The sequence below is a fragment of the Myotis brandtii genome, unplaced genomic scaffold, assembly GCF_000412655.1.
Source record: "Myotis brandtii unplaced genomic scaffold, ASM41265v1 scaffold63, whole genome shotgun sequence".
NCBI classification, from domain to species: domain Eukaryota; kingdom Metazoa; phylum Chordata; class Mammalia; order Chiroptera; family Vespertilionidae; genus Myotis; species Myotis brandtii.
The window spans coordinates 2,492,999-2,514,693 of record NW_005370411.1 but is presented as its reverse complement, the minus strand read 5'-3'; the positions used below and the strand labels follow the sequence as shown (position 1 = coordinate 2,514,693).

The window sequence follows — 21,695 nt, the reverse complement described above, 5'->3', positions numbered from 1 at the left end:
ATGGCATCTTAGGCCCTTAGGGGTCAGTCTCTCTTAAGAGAAAATTAAGGATCTAGTTGTTTCCAGAATCCTTAGTGAAAAAGCCAGTTTAGATTTTTTTTGTTCGTTTTTGCCAGGATGAAAAGGCAGGTTTTTTTTATTTGTTTGTTTTATTTTTTTTTTGTTTTTTTGTTCACAGTCTTAAGTTGAACAGACCTTTTCAGTATAAAAGCTGAGTCCGTCTGTTTCTTCATAATCTTATAGTAAAAAAATAAGTTAAAAAATTTTATGTAGAAGATAGGAGAAACTGTATAACATTCAAGATTTGATCATGAATTGACTTTAGTTCAGTATTTAGGAAATATAAGTAAAATGCATTAGATATTTGATTTAGTTATTAAAAATTAAGCTTGCTCTTAATGATTTTAGTCAGGGTCTCCACTCTGAGTAAAATTTAGCTTTTTTGAAATTGTCTTTGTATTTCTGATCCCACTAGTCCTATTAATTTGAATTTGATTGGGAGATATGGGAATAGTCAACTGAATACTCCACTTGGAGACTAAGTGGTGGTGGTAGCATTGGACCATTTTTGACACTGTTGGTTTGCCAGTTTCCCTCTGACCTTTTTCCAGTTATATTCATGGACTATGTCAAAAAGGTTTCTTTCATGAGTAAATTTTGAACCCAGGTTCAAGGTGAGTTCAGAATATACACAAATTCATTCAATCCTTTTTTTTCAAATGCGGGGTTGTACATATTTTAATAATTTTCTTATGTATCTGGTATTTAATGCTGACAGGATTCCAGTCAATGGAGAGGTTTCATTGCAAGTAGCTGCAGGTGTGTTTCATGGTAGAGATAAAAGTTTTTAGTGAAGCAGACTTTTTCTTTTAAAACAATTTATATCCTTAGTAAATAATGAATATAGATTTTGCTTTTGTGGGGCAATATGGTATGCTTTTTGTGTGTTATGTTATTACTGCTAAATCATAATATTGAGTTGTAAAGGCAAAAAAAAAAAAAAATCAGATACCAAATCTTAAAAAAGTGAAAATATTAAGGGTTGTGAAGATGGGTACTTAATGTTTATTCTTAAATGGCTTAGTTTTTATGGAGTGACTAAACTTTTAAAGCATCACAATTAGATGTATTTGTAGCACCATTGTTTCATTTAAAAATATTAATTCTCTAATGTATTTTTATTTGGTACTGTTGTTAAATAGTCCTTCCCTCAAAACCAGACTAATGACTAGTTTTTGCATTAATTCTGCGCTTTATCGTTTGAGCATTTACTCTTTACTAGGAATTATGCCTTCAGGGATTATATAGTGTAGAAGCAGTTGGTAGTGAAGAAATATATGTATACAGGTTTCAATTTAAGATGAGTGGGTTTAAAAAATTTTTAGAAAATTTTTGATGTCATTTAGTCTGGAAATAAGATTACATGGTAGAATCTACTACCTTACTTGTTATATAAATACTTAGGATTAAGTTTGTTAAATTTCTCATCATTTTTGGTCCATAACAGTAAAGGCTATTTCTCTGGAAAATTCTTATCAACAGAAAAATATAGTATATACATTATTTATTTTGCCTTTTCAGCAGGCTATAGTCAGCAGACTGGACCCCAGCAACCTCAGCAGTTCCAGGGATATGGCCAGCAAGCAACTTCCCAGGCACAAGCTGCTGCCTTTTCTGGTCAGCCTCAACAACTGCCTGCTCAACAGCCACAGCAGTACCAGGCGAGCAATTACCCTCCACATACTTACGCTACCCAGACTTCTCAGCCTACTAGTTATACTGTGGCCCCTGCCTCACAACCTGGAATGGCTCCAAGCCAAGCCGGGGCCTATCAACCAAGACCAGGTTTTACTCAGTCTGCAAGTACCATAACCCCTCCTCCAAGTGGGCCTAACCCTTATGCACGTAACCGTCCTCCCTTTGGTCAGGGCTATACTCAACCTGGACCCGGTTATCGATAAAGCAGCTCAGTTACATTGATGAAGTGTAGCTGGTAGCTGTTTGCCTCCCAAAAGACTCCAATACTATTATTTTATTTTAATTTGTATTGAAGTTCAGAAATTTAAAAAGCAGAGCATTTTTTATGATATCATTGTTGCTGTTAATTGAGAGTATAACTTGCTAGAACACAAAAAAAAGACCAAAATGAAAGTTTTTTCCTCCCCTGCTTAAAAGTGTAGCAGCTTCCTAGTAATTTTGGAACACTACTCTTATGTGTGTAAAGTGATTGACTTTCTAGCTTGCCTTGTCCAGAGGTTATTAAAATGCTAGGTTGAAATTTAGCCATCTTGTTTGGCTTTGTACTATTAACATGATGTACTAAAAATAGATCTCTTTGAAAAGACAACTAGATATTATGTATAAAATGTAACATTGATAGGTTAATAAAGATGATTGAATAAATTAACGGTCTTGTTTAATTTAATCACTAAAATTATATATTCATGAGAAAAAGGTGAGAAACAAATCCTTACTAATGTTTTGTAAATAAAGTATAGGTGGTTTAACTTAGAACAGTTTCTATTCAGAGAAACTGATTTTTGTCCTGACTTGAAAGAAATGCATTTAACAACTATTGGCTTAAAACGGTGAAACTTTAAAATTGATGTCACAGGAAGATAGATCAGCATAATACAGAAACACAACAGATACAGTATTATAAGATACAAGGGGATTTTGGTAGATCCTGAATAAATGTAATTTTCCTTATAGAGATGAACCATTCAAAAATAAAGAACTCAGCCTTAAAAAAAACACTATATCTCTTTATTGCAGTTTCTACTTGTTTGAAAAGTACAGAATGTAGCATTGATAAAATTGAAGCATGTTGAAAGGATCCTCTCAGAATGAGGGCAACAATGCAGCATTCCCACCTCCCTCTCCAAATGAGGAAAATACCTTTTTAAATAAAAATGAGTCTGAGTCAGTACAGGTTAAGTTAGACTGAAAACATCTTCTGATACATTCATTCCTAGAAGTCTTATGTGTAAAAATGTAGTAAGTATCCTGTAAAATGGCAGCGATCTCATCATATGTTATCTTTTTGAGCTCAGACTTCACATTCATTTTCTTCATACAACTTGTTTAGAATTATATTAAAAACAGTACAAAGACAGTTGCTTGAAAGAATAGTTTGACAAAGTATATTCAGATATTGTAATATATAATTGAGTATAGTAAGAAAAAATGTGTATTTTTGAAACAGTATGTCATTCTCAATTCTATTTTTAGCTGAAATGAAATTTACTTTTTAATAATTTAAAAATATTTGAGGCAATGTATATTCACATAAATGTTTATTTAAACATTCAGAAAAGATATTCAATTATTGCTAAAAAACTGAAGTTTAAATAAACATGTGAATTTTACCCCCAGATATATATGCTAAAGTTAATCTGATCTAATAAGTTAAACCAAAGAGAGATTTATGGAATTAACTCACCAGTAGGAAGAATACACATTAATAAAAGTAAACATTTTTTAAAAAGTATATTAGTTTTTGATGTTAATTTTGTTATAAAAGTATCTCAAAACATTACAACATTGTGATAAATAATATACAAAAAATCTCTTAAAATACCATGAATAGGGAGCCAGCTTCCCCAGAAAAATGTTACTCTGTTAATATCTTGCTTTATTAAAATGATTTTTTAAAACCTGATAAATATTCTCAGCAATTTTTCTAATAAAAACATCTAATACTGCTATCAATTAGATTTTAAACTTTTATACATAGTAAACAGAACAGCTTTAAATGAATGTGACAAATACCATAGTGTTTGCAATTATTTTTTGCCACGATGAAACAAGGCACTTGTGAACACGATTGCAGCATCTACCATTTTCCAGGAATTGTGGTCCCACATTCATACCACTGAACGTAATTGATTTGGGTGTGACCACCGATTTCTCCAAATTGGACAGGTTCCTGGCGAACTGCTCTGAAAAAGCCTATAAGGGAAAAGTACATTTTAATAATTGCAACGTTATATATTTTCCTTCATTGCTCATAGATTGAATGGCTGAATGTTACTCTAGGTGAAGTGAAGTATTTTAGAAATGGACATTTAGAAATGGTATCTTTCCTGAGGTAGAAACTGGGGCTAAACATCAGGGGCATCTGTAGCTCCTTAACAAAGCATGGGACTATTGGTAGTGTCTAGGAAACAAAGCTGGAAAGGAGCAGGAGTCAGAAGGGTTGTGTGTTTCTGAGTGTCATTGAGCACATCTACACTCTGTCTTATGGGAAAGTGTACTTTCTGCACATTAGAGACTCATGGTGGTCTGTGAAGAACTGACCAGAGTAATGGTGCTATATTTATTTACCACTGTGTTAAGAAACAAAAGAAAGGTAATATCAAGCTTGCTAAATTTCTAAGAATTAAACTTAGGTGGAATCTTCAATGACCTTATACTAAATGATTAAAAATTTCGAAATTTCTCTGTGAATGTAAAATATAGAAATATACACAATTTATAGTATGTTTATATCCAATTCCTATGAGATACCAGTTTCAACTTCTGGTTCATGGGTTCACAGATCCTATTAAGGTATCTTTTCTATGATGCCAGTGAACAAAATGTGTTGCTGAAAAGACTAGTCAAATGATTTAAAGTATCTAACAAAGTTCTTGGTGATTCCCAAGTAATATGGACATTTAATTTACACTCTCCTGCCTTGCTTGGACAACAAGTAAATTAATTTTCATCTTTTTAATCCTCATTAAGCAGCTTAGTGCTAAAATGTCTTCAGCATTACCTTGGTTATTCATTTTTTAACATAATTGTTCTATTTTAACTGAACTTATATAATGAAAGCAGATACTAGTACTGTTTTTCCATTTGTAGTAGTCTGTCTTTAAAATTTTTTTAAGGGAGTAAAAAAATGCCTATGTGCTCAGTATTGACAAAAAACATAAAGGTAATATATGAGTGATTTAAGTTTAGGAAACATTGCTCTTTTATTCCGGTTTCCTTGAAGTAGAACGCATTTATATATGTTTGTGTGTAGCTTTCCTTGGCCCTAAGGAATAGAGTCTTAGGGGCTGGGAGGAAAGTTGAGAAACTTTCATTAAAGTCTTTATACTAAGTAAGGTCTTTTAAAATTTTTTTCTTTCTAGCTAGATAATTATAACAGTTCTAGCATAGAATTATTTTTAAAGTGATTGCTTCCCTCAGCTTGGATTCTTTTTGGGTCAATTTATAAAACTGTCTTGCTTTTGAGGAGGCTCAGAAAACATACCTTCTTTTGTGGGTAACTGCTCAGAAGTCAGTTGCTGTCCTGTGCGTCCATCTAAAAACGAGTCCACAAATTGGCAGTGATCTTCTCCATGGCCTCTCTGATCGCCTATGTTATAAAATTTTCCTGAAGAACCAAAAATTAAAAGGATCATAAAATGTTACTTTCTTTGATATGAGACTATATATATATATATAAAAAAGCCTAAGCAACTGGACGATTGGCCGGTATGACACGCACTGACCACCAGGGGGCAGATGCTCAACGCGGGAGCTGCCCCCTGGTGTTCAGTGCACTCCCACAGTGGGAGCGCCAGAGCCAGGCTCATGGCTGGCAAGTGCAGCTGCGGTGGCATGAGCCTCTCCCGTCTCCCTGGCAGCTCGCTACCGAGCTGTGGTGGTAGGCGCAGTGGGGCCAGGATGAGTGGGAGCTGCGCAGCACCGCAGCACCCAGCCCGGGCTCCTCCCTTGCTGCCTGGCCTGTGAGGATAGGGCCAAAACGGGCAGTCTGACATCCCCCGAGGGGTCCTGGATTGCAAGAGGGCACAGGCCAGGCGGAGGGACCTCACCGGTCCACGGATGCACCAGGCCTCTAGTTCTGAAATAATCACATTGTTCCAAATAATCATTCTTTCCTGATCTTGTACTTTTGCCCTAGTTCAAGCCATCAGCGCCCTTTGACTGAACTATGAAATGGTCTCCCAGCTGACATTCCTGTTTTTCATTTTGCCTCTCTATTCTTCCTCCCTTCCTCTCATATCCTACATGTTTTAAAAATGCTACTCAGGTAATGTTACTCCCATAAATCTCTCCAGCAAACTCCTGTTGTACTCAGAAGAAAACCCAAAGTCTCACATGATTTCACACCTGCCTGCCTTGTCTTCCTCTTACTAAGCCTCAGCCACACCAGTGGAACTGGCTATGCAATGTTGTGCCACAGGCCTTTGAGTTTCTCTTCCCTCCATCTTTGCTTTCCCCTAGATCTTTGCTTGGTTGGTGCCTTCTCATAGTTTTCTTCCTGGCACAGTGTTATCTTTTCAGAGAGGCTTTTCCTAGTACTTCTAATTAAAGGAGCTTCCATTCAGCCGTTTTGTTCCACTCTTTAAGTTTTTTTTCAAAGCACTACAACTAGATTGTAAGCTACAAGAAGGCTTGCTTGTGTCTTGTTTGCTGTTTTGTCCTTAACACCTAGAACAATGTCTGAATAAAGCAGATACTATTGAGTAATTGAACAAATGCCTACCTTTCTAAGCCTTATTTGTTTAAAATTTTTATTGTAGGAGTATAGAAGTGAAAATAAGCTGCTGGATCTGGAGCAAGAGGTTACATAGCCTTTCCAGCCAGTTGTTGTAATCTTGATCTTGTCGTTAACAGACTTAAAATTTTGATTGTCATATTCCTCCCATGAGTACTGTTAGATACACCCATTTCATTATCAGTAAGGTTTTTATCCTTGGTTGGCTGTAACAAAATTGAGTTTGAATGTGGCTAGTGTCTTTACATTCAAGTTTGCCATGATAGCACTGTTCAAATTGCATTTTCATTGTTTACCTTCTAATAGCATGTCTTAAATCCTTGTTTTCTAGGCTATTTCTTGTTCAAAAAGAATATTTGTATTTACATCATACTTTAGTTTCTGTCCAAAGTAAAGACCAAGTTTTACAGAATGCTGCAAAGCATTCCCTGATAGACAAGACTCAAAACAGCAGGTAGTCTTGCTTACCTGTGAGGGAGTCGCTCAGATAAATCTTGTATCTAAGAGAGTTGCATAGCTGTACCCCTACAAACTTTTTATACCAAGTCCTTTTGACATACTGTTTGCCTTTACATTCTGAGTAAGAGTCTGAATCAAAGGGTCTTTCTGTCCAGATGGCATCTCTTCCTCCTGCATAAGGAAAACATAAGATTTGAGTTTAGTATCTGATTTTGGTGCTGAAGAGCTGTCCTAAAAGCTTTAAAAAACAAACAAACAAACAAACAAAAAACAGTTTGCAAAGTTCACTGTCAACTTGCTGACAGCTGGTTTTCTCCAATGCTAAATATTGGAGCCAAAAATATTATAGGAGTTAAACACATAAGGCCCCACTTAAGTTCCTGTTAATAGTGATAAAGTTGTAGAGGTGTATTTTTAGGTGTTGAATAGCCTTTGCAGTGCTAGATGTAGACAGCATCCTGAGAGAATTCAGGTTTTGTTTTGTGTTGCAGCATATACAATTTAAACAGCTGCTCTAATGTGACTTGTTATTAAAAGTGGAAATGAGGGTATTATATCTTGACAGTTATTATACAGAAAATTTGGTACATGAATGAAAGCAAGCTTCAAAATATCGAACTTGTTCCCAAAACATCAGACTCTTGATGAAACTGAGTGTTCTGGATACTCATTCACACCTGATTGATATCACGACTTACATTCTGCCATGTCTGTGTAGTTGAATCAGTTTAGAAAAGCATGTAGTTAAGTTCACATCAAGACAGGTACTTACCAGAAACTGGCTCGCTCACTCTCGGATCCGCTGAGGAGAAATAGCAACAGTCAGAAGTTATTAAGTAAGTAGGTCTCAGTGTTCCAGTGGTACAGTGAAGAAGATGGGTGCTTACAGTAAAGAAATTTTACCCACAAAATAGTTTACTCTTTCTAAAATGGAATTGGAAAGTATGTGGGTGTTGTTTTGGAAATGGTTCTCAATTGGAAATCTTCTGCCAGATAGTCAGCTGTATCTTTTATTTGTGATTTGAGTAGTTAGACATCTTCATTGCTGTTCTAGCTTTCACTTCCGTTTTAAAAGCTTCCTGATAGTTTCATACAAAAATTACTGATGATAAATCACCAACGTGCCATGAACTGCAGTTGGTGTAAAATTATACAAATGATGCTGTGAGTATATATTTATCTCATTAGGGAATTGGAGCTTAGAAGCTCACAAAAGAGAATTTCACAGCTACTTATCAGAAAACAAACGTATCAAATGAGTTTCCTTTCTAGATGTATGGCTCAGCATGTCTGATATTTTGATTCTAGGCATTGTTGCTGGCATACAGAAGACCATTAGTTCACTAGATTTTTGAGTATAGATTAAACACTTTTCTTTTAAACTGATATACCTAATTTTTTTCTTACATCAAAATATATGAGGGAAAACATAAGTGGTCTTTCCTTATGGGCATCTTCCACAATTGGTTTTGTCCCATAGATGATTTTTGGAAATTCAAGAAACTATACATAATGTTTGGCTGGGTTTCAAACAAGTTCCCTATTGCAAAACATTGTAGCCCTTTACATCCTTGTTGGGAATTGCTGTTGATGTGATTACCTGATTCAGTACTGAATGCCACTGTGGTGCTGGGTGGGCCTTCTCCAAGTGGGTTTTTTGGTTTCACCTGGAATTCATAGCTGTGTAGGGGGGAAATGAAAATAAAATTGTAATATATTCTTCAGGGGGAGACAACATTCCCTTGTATACTAACATCCTTCCTGAACCTGTTTTGAATGGACATATGTTCTAGAAGCACAAGGAAAGGAAAACAAAATATTGAATCTTAACTTTCTAAACAGCTTGTGTAATGCTTTGTATAAGAACAGGGTTAAGTTAATAAAATAGTTTTCTGTTTAAAAAAGTCCAAATTAGTAGAAATAACTGGGCAAGTTGGTAATGGATATATAGGAAAGAGGTATGTGGTGGACCCAGGCCAATTCCAGCAACAAGGACCCTCGGTTTTCTCTAGATGTTTCAACTACTTCCTGGGGGAAAGAAATAGGGAGAGCCCTTTTTATTCCTTTTAGCCCAACCCTCAAAGCCTTAGACTTAGGCAGTGTTTCTCTTTGTGGGGTTTGCACTACCTATGTTGGAATTGCATAGCAGCAGCTGTGGGGAAAGTTTGTTTTAAATGCAGACTTGTTGCTCCATCCTATCGAATCAAATTTTTGAGAGGGTCCAGGTAGGAATTTATAACAAGTTCCTGAGCTGAATCCTGCTTCCATTGACATTTGGAAACTATTAGACTAAGCTATGGGAAACAAATGCACATGAAAAATGTCTTTACAAGGACTTCCTGGTTGTGTTCCCTGGAACTCAGGTCTTCTGTGGACCACAGGAAGCCACATCATCTCCAGAATAGGGACACGGAAGTGTCACCTCTTGAAGAGCATAGGCACAAAGGCAGACTTCTCTCGTCTCTGCAAATCAGATTCACATGGGCTAGGCTCTTAGCTTTTATGTTAAAAACCAAAACAGGCCTGGCGGATGGCTCAGTTGGAACATCAGCCCATACACCAAAACAGATTGCAGGTTCAATCTCTGGTCAGGGTGCATATGGGAGGCAACAGAAGGATCTTTTTCTTTCTCTCCCTCTCCTTGCCTCTCTCTAAAATTAGTAAAGAGGCAACAGAAGGATCTTTTTCTTTCTCTCCCTCTCCCTCTCCTTGCCTCTCTCTAAAATTAGTAAGTAAATCCTCTCATGAGGATAAAAAAACACCCAAATAAACCCATATCTTTTTGGAGTTATATATTTGATTATATCCTTAAGAAGTACTAAATCCTCTCATGAGGATAAAAAAACACCCAAATAAAACCAGTTTGATTATATCCTTAAGAAGTATGCATTAAATTGCTATGCAATAACTGAGAAATGTAATTCATAGAATACTTAAGCAGAGCACATCCTTTTAAGAAATTCAAATAGTAAAGCTAGTTTCCATTTGCCTAAAACTAGGAGTTTTGGATGCAGAAAGTATTTGGATGCAAAATTAATTTGAGTCAGCTGATAGTATGGTGAGTCTCAAATTTGTATAGGCTTTTGGAAGATAATTCCCATTTTTTGAGAAGTCTGTAATTGAATAAGAATGCAGAACAAACAAAAGGAAGATATTTTACAAATAAGTGAAAAACAGAAGGATGACAGCATTAACACACACTGCTGGAATCCTTAAGACAGATTCTAGCATTACAACAATGGCAGCCCCTTTAGGGGTGCTTACTATATACCAGACACATTAATCATTCTGTGTATATAAAGTAACACACAAACCCCAAGAGATCAATGTTATCCCATTTTTTCAGTTAAGAATGTTGAGGCTCTTAACCATTGTGCTGTCTGCTTTTACAACCTTTGTGAAATGAAGATTAAAATTTACAGGGTTGCCCTAGCTGGTTTTGCTCAGGTGATAGAGCATCGGCCTGCGGACTGAAGAGTCCTGGGTTTGATTCTGGTTGGCACATGCCCTGGTTGTGGGCTTGATCTCCAGTAGAGGGCGTGCAGCAGGCTGCCGATCAATGATTCTCTCTCATTATTGATGTTTCTCTCACTGTCCCTTCCTTTCAGAAATAAATAATAATATGTAAAAAAAAAAGTACTGGGTTTTTACTGAGACTGCACATCAACGCATTTTGTAACCTAATCAACTGATATAAGATGCCATTTATCATTTGCAATAAGAGAATGCCGACATGAAACCACATGTCACTCATTTAAATAAATTGCACATACATAGGGAGTTTTGGCATGGACTATTTTCTAGAGATGAGATTCTTGCTCAGAAGCCTGATGACCTTAAAACAAAAACAAACCAGTATGATGAACTGATAATGGAAAAAAGAAACCACAGGCATCTGGACTTTGATTCAAGTGGGCAATGCATCCCACATTCCAGGCCACTGCCAATAGCCCTGTGCTTTGGCTAACTCTGATTGCTGGAACCATCTCCTTGTCTTTTTATCTTGCAGTTATTTATACTTCAGCTCTATTTGTAGTGTGGCCACAAATACTCCTAAGGACTTTGTTTTTTTGCCAACATTTTGTGATACTTGACAAGTTTTGAAGAAATCATTTTAAACTAAATTTAACAGCATGGGGACTAAAAGGTACATATTTTTGGCAGATTAAACCCTATATAAAGAGAAAATATTGAAGTGGCAAAGTTTTTCCCCAAGAAGCACATTATATCACAAGATCTATGACATTGTAGGTCAATATTGATTATACATAGGAAATAAGCATGGGATGCTATATTAAAGAGTTATAAGCACAACAAAGCTATTTAAATAATACTTTGAAGATTTGGAAGATCAAGTTAAGGAAGTTTTACAAATACATGAACAAAAAGAAATGAAAAGTGAGAGAAAATAAGAAAATAGGATTATTTCAGGGAGTACAATACCTAAATAGTGGGTTCTAGAAGAGATAGGGGAAAGGGAGAGTAGGAAATTATCCTGGAAATTATGTAATTTCTCAGAACTGAAAGACATGGGTTTGCAGATTACAAAGGCCCAATGTACACCCAGAAAAATGAAAAAAGAAAAAAAAACCTCCAAAGCACAAATGTTCCAAAATTTCAGAGTATAGGGGTAAATAAATGATTTTAAGTTTCTGGAAGTTAGAAAACAATGGAACAATGTCTTTAAAAATCTTCATTGTATCCTAAACTCCATGTCTAGCTAAATGATAGTATTAGAGTGAAACAAGGATATTTTCAGATATGCAAAGACTAAAAAAAAAAAAAACCTCCAAAGCACAAATGTTCCAAAATTTCACAGTATGGGGGTAAAGAAATGATTTTAAGTTTCTGAGAAGAAAATAGGTCCCATTCAAAGGACCCAGAATCAGAATAACATTTGCCTTCCTAGCAGCACTGGAAGTTAGAAAACAATGGAACAATGTCTTCAAAAATCTTCATTGTATCCTCAACTCCATGTCTAGCTAAATGGTAGTATTAGAATAAAACAAGGATATTTTCAGATATGCAAAGACTAAAAACTATTATCTTCCTTAAGCTTTTTTCCAAGATGTATTTCTGAAGAAGTGCCACAATGTGAGGGCGTAAACAAAGAAGGGAGGCAGGAGATGTACGAGTTAGGTCATTCAACATAGGAGAGAGCCAAAAGATGATGATGTTGAGGAATTCCAGGAGATGTTGCCATAAAAAAAAGTACATGGAACATATAGATGACTTGAGTATTTGATCATTCTGAGAAATGGTCAGTCTAGATATATGGATTTAATTGACCAAAGAAATAGCTAAAATAATTGGAAATTGCAGAGGTGACCAAGATGGTGACATAGGCTTCTGAGCTCCCCTCCTCCTACAGACACATTGAATGTATAACTGCACACAAAGCAATTCCTAATGAATGATCCAGAAACTAGCTGAACAGCTCCTACACATTGGGCAAATGACAGAACACCCACCCACATCAAAATGCCTAGCAAAGGCTGAGACACTTGACAGAACCCCCTGCCACAGGGCCACACAATCAGGAGCAGACCCCAAACGACCAGCTTTTCCCTGAGGTGCAAAGGGTTTGGACCTCAAATCTAGCATCTGGATTTTGCCAACATTTGTGATACTTTTCCCAACTTCTAAGACTCTCTAAATACCCATTTCTGAAAGCCAATGGGGATTGTGTCTATGAGACCTTTAAGAATATAGCAAAACAAAACCCAGTTATTCACAAATGCATTGAGCACTCACCTCCCACCCCCATCCAGTGATTAGAGCAGAGGAAACAGGCCAAACCTCCCACATATTCTACTTGAGGATGAGGTTTCTAACTTCAGCACACATCTAGTGGCTGGCTGCAATCCTCCCCAGAGACGGAAACAGCAAACACCTTTCCTGCCCTCTCTCTTCAGCCCACTCCAACAACAAAACCAAGTTACTAGTGTCTCCCTGGAAGGAATTTTTACAAATGGGTGGCACTCCAGCTTTTGTGGCTGCCGCCCAAGGGATGGGCCCCCAGATTACCTGGCACTTAGAGCCAATGGGGCTTGTATTCCTCAGCCCCCCAATACTGTATCAAATGAAGCAGTTCTTAACAGGTGCAGGAGTATTCCCTCCTCCCCACAGCTATATCTGGGCCCAGCAGAGAGGAAGCAGGCAAAAACACCCATCTCCCAGTGTTTCCCTAGAAGGGGCTTAACTACATAATTGCCCAGCTGCTACCTGAGGGTCCAGTTTATAATCAGCCTGCATCTACGTGCTGACTGCCATTCTCATTTTTGGGACACTGACAGGTTTTGGCACACCCTCAACTCCTGAAACCACTGACAGGTTTTGGCACACCCTCAACTCCTGAAACCACTGACAGGTTTTGGCACACCCTCAACTCCTGAAACCACTGACAGGTTTTGGCACACCCTCAACTCCTGAAGCCACTAGAAACAAGGAAGGTGGCTTGGACACTCTCAGAGGCTTGAGAGACAACTAGAAACTTGGCTGGATTGATCAAAGTGATTCACTTTTATAATAAGAATAGTCTATCAAGACTAGGAGAGGTGGCTGTTTTATCTCATGTTTAGAGATCACCAAAGAGAATCAAAGAAAATGAAGAAACAGGAATATGGTCCAAAATCAAAACAAAACAAAACAAAAAAACAAAACCACAAGAAAAATTTCCAGAAACAGATCTTAATGAAATGAACATAAGTTATTTACCAGATAGAATGTTCAAAATAACAATTGTAAAGATGTTTGCTAAGACCAGGAGAACAATGCATGAACAAAGTGAGAATGTCAACAAAGAAAATAGTAAAAAGTACAAAATAGAAAACATATAGCTGAAGAATACAATAACTGAACTGAAAAAAAAAATCATTAGAGTTTAACAGCCAACTAAATCAAGTAGAAGAAAGGATCAGCAAACTTCACGGGGCACTGGAATTTATCCAATCAAAGGAGTAAAAAGGAAAAAAAAGAAAGAAAAAGAGGATAGCTTAAGGGACATATGAGACATAAGCAGATCATTATATGCATTATAGGGGTTCCAGAAGGAGATGAGAGAAAGGGGCAAAAAGCGTATTTAAAGAAATAATAACTGAAAACTTCCCTAACCTGGGGTAAGAAAGAGACATCCAGATCCAGGAAGTCCAGATCTCCAAATATAGATAATCCAAAGAGATCCAGACTGAGACAGCATTATTATTAAATTGTCAAATGCTATAGACAAGGAGGGAATCTTAAAAGCAGCAAGAGAAAACAACTTGTTATGTACAAGGGAACTCTCATAAGACTATTAGATTTTTCAACAGAAGCTTTCAGGTCAGAAGGGAGTGGCATGATATATTCAAAGTGCCTGAAATAAAAAAACTACCTGGCAAAGTTGTCTTTCAGAATTGAAGGAAAGAGAAAGAATTTCCCAAACAAAAGCTACATCAACCTTACAAGAAGAGATAGAGTTTTTAAAGCTGAAACTAAACAATGCTAAATTAATGAGAGGAAAACATGAAAATATATAACTCACTGGGTTAAAGTAAATATATAGTAAAATTCAGAATATCCTAGTGTTGTAATCTGGTGGGTAAGTTACATAACTAATACAAAGATGAAAAAAGTATCAAAAGTAACTATACCACAATAACTTGATAATGGATGCATAATGTAAAAAGATTTAAATTGTGTCATCAAAAGCAAAATGTGAAGAGAGTGCAAAAATATAGAGCTTTTGTATGCATTTGAAATTATTATCAGCTTAAAACAGACTGTTTAAGTAGAAGATGTTTTATGTAAGCCTTGTGATAACACAAAGTTATAACCTATAGTAGATACATAAAAGATAGAGAGAAAGAAATAAATGCAAAAGACTACAGAAAATCATCAAATCACAAAGGAAGAGAGCAAGAGAAAAAAATAGGAACAAAAGAATTACAAAACAGCCAGAAACAGTGAACAAAATAGCAATAGTAAGTCCATACCTATTAACAATTACTTTAAATGTATATGGATTAAATTATCTAATTACTTTAAATGTATATGGATTAGTTAAACATAGAGTAGTTTAGTGGACAAAAAACCCAAGACCCAAGTATATGCTGCCTATAAGAGACTCATTTCAACTTTAAGGACACAGACTAAAAATGAAGGGATGGAAAAAGATGTTATGAAAATAGAACCCAAACAAAGCAGGGTTCTATACTTATATCAGACAAAATAGATTTTACGCCAAAGACTAACAAGAGACAAAGAAGATGACTGTATAATGACAAATGTGTCACTTCATCAAGAAAATATAACACTTGTAAATATTTATGCACCCAACATAAGAGCACTTTAATATATAAAGCAAATAACAGATCTGAAGGGAAAAACAGACAGCAATTGGGGGTGGGGCGTAGAGGATTTCAATACCAGACAGAAAATTAATAAGGAAACATTAAACTTAAACTGTATGTTATATCAAGTGGACCTAACAAATATATACAGAACATTGCATCTGAGAAGAATAGGATATACGTTGTTCTCAGGCACATATGGAACATTCTTCAGGATAGATCATATGTTAGGCCACAAAACAAAACAATCTTAATAAATTTTAAAAAACTGAAATCAAAGCAAGCATATTTTCTGACTACAATGGTAGGAAACTAGAAATCAATTATAAGAAAAGAAAACTGGAAATTCACAAATATGTGGAGATTAAACAACATGCCACCACTGCCAATGGGGCAAAGAAGAAATCAAGAATAATAATAAAAATATTTAGAGAAATAAAAATGGAAATACAACATACCAAAATTTATGGGATTCAGAAAAAGCAATTTGAAGAGGAAAGTTTATAGAGATACATGCCTATGTTAAGGAAAAAGATGTCAACTATCCTAACTTTACAGCTCAAAGAACTACAAAAAAGAACAAATTAAGCCCAAAGTTAGTAGGAGAAGGGAAATAACAAAATTCAGAGCAGAAATAAATGAAAAGGGACCAGAAAAACAAATAGGAAAAAAAAATCAATGAAACTAAGAACTGTTTTTTTAAAAGATAAAATTGACAAACTTTTAGCTAGAATAAGAGAAAAGACTCAAAGTCAGAAATGAAACAAGAGACATTACAACTGATACCACAGAAATATGAAGAATCATAAGTGACTACTATAACAATTATACTCCAACAAATTGGATAAGGTATACATACAAAAAAAGAGAAATGTCTAAAAATATACAACTTACCAAGCCTGAGTCATAGATAATTTGAATAGACCAGTTACTACAACAAAATTGAAATAGTAATCAAAAACCTTCCAACAAAGAAAGGCCCAGGACCAGATGATCTTCCTGGTGAATTCTATCAAATATTTAAAGGAAAATTAATGTTAATCCTTCTCAAACTCTTCCAATAAGCTGAAGAGGAGGGGACACTCTCAAACTCATTATCCTGACACTAAAGCCAGAGAAGGACACACAAGAAAAGAAAATTATAGACCAATATCCTTGATGAACATAGATGCAAAAATCCTCAACAAAATATTGGCAAACCAGGTTCAACAATACATTAAAAGGATCAAACAACATGATCAAGTGGGATTCATTCCAGGGATGCAAAGATGGTTCAACATTCACAAATTAATAAATGTGATACACCAACTTAACACAATGACAGATAAAAATTATATGATTACATAATCTCAATAGATGCAGAAAACATTTGACAAAATTCAACAGTCTTTCATGACAAAAACTCTAAACAAAGTTGGTATAGAGGGAACATACCTCAACATAATAAAGGCCATATATGATACACTAAAACTAATATCATCCTCAACAATAAAATGCTGAAAGCTTTTCCTCTAAATCAGGAACAAGATAAGGATGCCCACTCACTTTACTCAACACAGTACTGAAAGTCTTAGCCACAGCAATCAGACAAGATAAAAGGCATCTAAATCTGAAATAAAAAAGTAAAATTGTCTCTATTTGCAGATGACAGAATACCATATATTGGAAACCCTAAAGATATCACCAAAAAAACTTAGAACCAATAAATTCACCAATGTTGCAGAACATTAATGTTTTTATACACTAACAATGAACTATCAGAAGGAGAAATTAAGAAAACATTTACAACAGCATATAAAATAAAATATTTAGGAATAGTCCTGGCTGGTGTGGCTTAGTAGTTGAGCGTCAACCCATAAATCAGGAGGTCACAGTTCGATTCCGATCAGGGCACATGCCTGAATTGTGGGCTTGATACTGATAGAGGCCATGCAGGAGGCCGCCAATTGATGTTTCACTCATATTGATGTTTCTCACTCTCTATTTCTTCCTCTCTCTAAAAATCAGTAAAAAATCTTTAAAAAATATTTAGGAATAAATTTATCCAAGGAGGTGAAAGATCTGTACAGTGAAAATTATAAGACATTGATTAAATAAACTGACACAAATAAATGGAAATATATTCCATGTTCATAGATTAGAATAATTAATATTGTCAAAATATTCCTACTACCTAAAGCAATCTATAGATTCAATGCAATTCCTATCAAAATTGGAATGGCATTTTTGAAAAATATAGAACATACAATTCTGAAATTTGTACGGAAGCACAAAATACCCTAAATAAGAAAAGCAATCTTGAGAAAGAAGAACAAAGCTGGAGGCATCACACTTTCTGATTTCAAACTATATTATAAAACTATAGTAACAAAACAGTATGGTATTGGCATAAAAACAGACACATAAATCAATGGAACAGAACAGAAACCTTAGAAATAAACCCACATGTATATGGCCAATTAATTTATGACAAAGAAATCAAGAATATAAAAAAGGAGAGAGGATATTCTCTTCAAAAAATGGTGTTGGGAAAATTGGACAGATACATGCAAAAGAATGAAACTGGACCACTATCTTACATTACAATAAACAACTCAACATGGATTAAAAAACATAAAACTCCTAGAAGAAAACGTAGGCTCCTTAACATTGGTCTTGATGATGATTTTTGGATTTGATGCCAAAAGCAAAGACAGCAAATAAAAAGTGGGGCTACATCAAACAAAAATTTCTGCACAGCAAGGAAACCATCAACAAAATGAAAAGGCATCCTACAGAATGGGAGAAAATATCTGCAAACCATGTACCCAGTAATGGATTATCCAAAACATATAAGAAATTCATACAACTCAGTAACAAAAAAGCAAATAAACAAATTAAAAAATGGACAAATCACCTGAATAGACATTTTTTTCTAAAGAAGACATACAGATGGCCAACAGGTACATACAAAGGTGCTCAGCATCAGTAATCACCAGAGAAATGCAAATCAAAATCACAATGAGATATCACCTCACACCTGTTAGGTTGTCTATTAACAAAAAGAGTTGACAAATGCTGGTGAGGATGTGGAGTAAAATGAACCCTTGTATATTGCTTATGGGATGAAATTGGTACCCTCAGGCGGGTCCGGCTGCTCCTTGCGCCTGCCACTGGAGTCCTCCAGTTCTTTCAGCTCATCCGGGGGGGATGGGGGGGAGAAGGGGGGACGGCAGGTGCATGGTGTGGCCAGACCCACCCTCAGCCCCCCAGCCCCCCAGGGCTGGCCTGAGGCACAGGCAAGCCTCGGATGGCGGCTGCCCAGCCGCCCAGGGCTGCCCGAGGCTCAGGTAACCAGGGCTGGCAGAGGCTTGCGCTGCTGGCAGTGGCAGCAGCAGAGGTGTGATAGGGGCATTGCCTTCCCCTGATCACTGAATCGCCTCCCACCCCTGAGGGCTCCTGGACTGTGAGCGGGGGCAGACCAGGCTGAGGGACCCCCACTCCAGTGCATGAATTTTCATGCACCGGGCCTCTAGTTTGTATTATAATGTTCATAGCAGCATTATTCAGTGGCCACAATATAGAAACAACTTAAGTGTCTATTGCTGGATGAATGGATAAAAAAAATGTGATGTATGTATATAATGGAATATTATGCAGCCTTAAACATGAAGGAAATCACCCTGGCTGGTGTTGCTAAGTGGTTAGAGTATAGGCCAATGCACTGAAGGGTCTTGGGTTCAATTCCTGGTCAAGGGCATGTACCTGAGTTGCAGGTTTGTTTCCAGATCCATTCAGGGCACATGCGGGAGGTAAACAATTGATGTGTCTCTCTCACATTGATGTTTCTCTCTCTCTCTCTCTCTCTCTATCTCTCTCCCCCTTTCTCCCTCTCTCCCTCTCCCTCCCTCCCTCCCACTCAGTGATGATTAACAAAAACAACAACAACCCCCTCCCCCCACACCCACACATACAAAAGAAAGAAATATTACATTTGCAATAATGGGTTGGACCTGGAGGGCATTATGCTAAGTGAAATAAGGCAAACAGAGAAAGACAAATGCTGCACAGTATCACTTATATGTGGAATCTAAAAAACAACAACAACTCAAACTCACAGAAACAGAGTAGAAAAGTGGTTGCCAGGGGCTAGAGGGTAGGGGAAATAGAGCTTGTAAAAGGGTATAAACTTTCAGTTGTGCAATGAATAAGGCCTAAGGGTGTAATATATAACACTTTATTGTATAATTGAAATGTGTGAAGAGAGTAAAATTCAAATGTATACTTGGTGCTGGATGTGTTCATTAACTTGATGTGTGTGTGTGTGTGTGGGGAATCCTTTCACTATATATAAAAAATCATCATATTGAATACTTTATCTTTACAAATGTATTTGTCAATTATATCTCAATAAAGCTGAAAAATAAAATAATTGAAAAGATTTGCTTCTGGGAAACAATTTAAGACTAGAAATGAGCTGCTTTGTAACATTTGAGGTTTTTTTTTGGTAACATTTGAGTTTTAAAACCATGTACATGGATTTCTGATAAAAATGAAAATTAAATTTAAAAAGCCATTGATAAGAACTGTTCAATCAAAACAAGTATCTGAATGGGGTGCAGTCCAGATGACAGCTGTAGTCAAACCTTTGGGCCTCTCAGAGGACAAGCCCAGCAAGTACCCCCCGGCAGATGCCCTGCCTGGTTCCCCTGGGTAGGTATGGACCCAAACAAAAATACTCTCCCCAAGTCTCCCTGTCGGAGCAGCGTGGCGCTATGGTGAAGGTCAAGCCGGAAAGACTTGTGCTCACGGCTGCACTGCTGTGGGACTCTCAGGTAAGTTATTTCACCTCTATGAGCCTCAATTTCCTCCTGTAGAAAAATGAGGGTAATAATGTTACTTGTGACTAACCATAACCTCTAAAGGGTAGAAAAGTGTGAGGTTTTTGTGAGGATTAAATGAGATATTCCCACGGGTCTGGTACATAGTGAGTCTAAATATTCTCTGATATTAAGCTCCAATTTTTATCCCAGAGGAGTGGGATAATAAAGAAGAGGGTAGAGTTTGAGAATAACTGTGAACATCAGCTTAAGCATTAAACATCAATTTTCAGAAAAGTAAAAAACTAGGGATTCAAATAGTGGGAATTTGTAGGGCAAAACTGTCAGAGACAGGGACGCGCCAGCCTAGAGGCTCCAGCCTGAGAATACTCTTCAGGTCTGGCTACGGCAGACACTGCTGCCATCTCTTGCCTCCCTTCTTTATTCCTCTCCATAACCATTTCCCTTAATATAGAGCTGACTGTACTTTTCATTAGTGGATGAACTTTCTATATGCTTCCACTGATTTAAAAAGCTGGTTTTCACTCTAACAAAAGTCTCATAAAACCTCAAGCAACCTGCTTTTTATATAGAGAGGCTCTTAGCTGTTTGTTTGAATTGTTTGGTTAGCTAATCTTATCCTTAGTGTAGTCTTGAAGTATCTGAGCCTCATTCAGGTGAGGCACCAGTCAGGGAGAGAGAAAAAAGTGGAATAAGAGGGAAAAGAGTCAGGGGCGCTCCAACAGGGAACGAGAAACCCAGTCAATCAGTTCTCCAAGGACACTGCAGGCTTACAGTAAGCATTTCTGGGTTCCCACCACATGCAGATATGCAGACCTGGGAACACAGGTGAGGAGCAAAAGGGCAGAGCTGTGGGGACTTAGAGGGCAAAGAAAGTCCCAGTCGGGGACAGAGTGGAGGGGAGCAGGGTACCAGTGGGCATCAGGTACCAACTAGCTGCCTGGTGTGCCTCAGGGACGTTTCTCGTGTCTCCCATTTCTGGGGGGGGAGGGGGGAGGGGGAGGATATAAATGTAAGATGTGGGCTGCACTGTAATTATAGTGTTGCTGTGAGTTTCTGACACCCCTCTACTAACTACTAAAAAACTGTAAGTGAAAACTAATGAAAAGAATATGGTGATGTGAAAAGAAGGATTGATTAGTCTCTTTATAGACTAGTGGAGTTCTATGCTTTCAGCTGTCCTTTTGCTTGAAGAAAAGTTGCAAAAGTGACCAGTCCCCTATATTTCTCCCTTCTCTAATGAAGAAGCAGTTGTTTTGCTGCCCATACCTACAATGAAACTAAATAAACTGGCTAAGGCTCTGGCGGCTTTTTTTTTACTCCTCTCTACCCAGCCCAGGAGAAGAGATGTTGAAAAGTTCAACACAGGGTCTGCAGAGACCAGAATGTCCCAAAAACACCACGAAGGACATAATGGCTCTTCCATATGCCTGCTTCCTTCAGCCAGATTTACAGTTTATAAGTTGCTGCCTCTGTTCCTGTTTACTTTTAGCGCCAAAATTGTATTAAATCAAACAACATAAACAATAGTCCCAAACCATCTTTGCTGTCAGCTGCAGGAAACTTTGGGAGGTTTCAGCCTGAGAGAACTGT

General features: G+C 36.9%; 2 protein-coding genes and 1 long non-coding RNA gene across 15 annotated transcripts in view; 2 read left to right on the top strand and 1 right to left on the bottom strand.

The window, feature by feature from the left end:
• The window catches only part of TFG (TRK-fused gene), a 29,186-nt gene extending 26,782 nt beyond the window's left edge, over positions 1 to 2,404 (top strand). For 2 of the 5 annotated variants that reach the window (XM_014528318.1, XM_014528317.1), the window contains exons 8-9: positions 779 to 819; positions 1,582 to 1,961. In XM_014528318.1, the coding sequence (XP_014383804.1) occupies positions 779 to 813 (35 nt within the window). In that variant the 3' untranslated portion in view covers positions 814 to 819; positions 1,582 to 1,961. Of the gene's footprint in view, positions 1 to 778; positions 820 to 1,581 lie in introns of all 5 variants that reach the window. The other 3 variants (XM_005880199.2, XM_005880201.2, XM_014528316.1) reach the window with 2 other exon arrangements.
• A 340-nt stretch (positions 2,405 to 2,744) lies between these two features.
• The window catches only part of ABI3BP (ABI family, member 3 (NESH) binding protein), a 259,187-nt gene continuing 240,236 nt past the window's right edge, over positions 2,745 to 21,695 (bottom strand). For all 9 annotated transcript variants that reach the window (XM_014528309.1, XM_005880197.2, XM_014528314.1 and 6 more), the window contains 5 exons: positions 8,553 to 8,632; positions 7,725 to 7,754; positions 6,962 to 7,123; positions 5,243 to 5,365; positions 2,745 to 3,951 (listed from right to left, as the gene is read on the bottom strand). In XM_014528309.1, the coding sequence (XP_014383795.1) occupies positions 3,836 to 3,951; positions 5,243 to 5,365; positions 6,962 to 7,123; positions 7,725 to 7,754; positions 8,553 to 8,632 (511 nt within the window). In that variant the 3' untranslated portion in view covers positions 2,745 to 3,835. The remainder of the gene's footprint in view (positions 3,952 to 5,242; positions 5,366 to 6,961; positions 7,124 to 7,724; positions 7,755 to 8,552; positions 8,633 to 21,695) is intronic.
• On the top strand, positions 11,867 to 13,927 carry LOC106723702. Its single transcript, XR_001359410.1, has 2 exons — positions 11,867 to 13,248; positions 13,323 to 13,927. It is a non-coding gene; the product is annotated as an uncharacterized LOC106723702 (long non-coding RNA).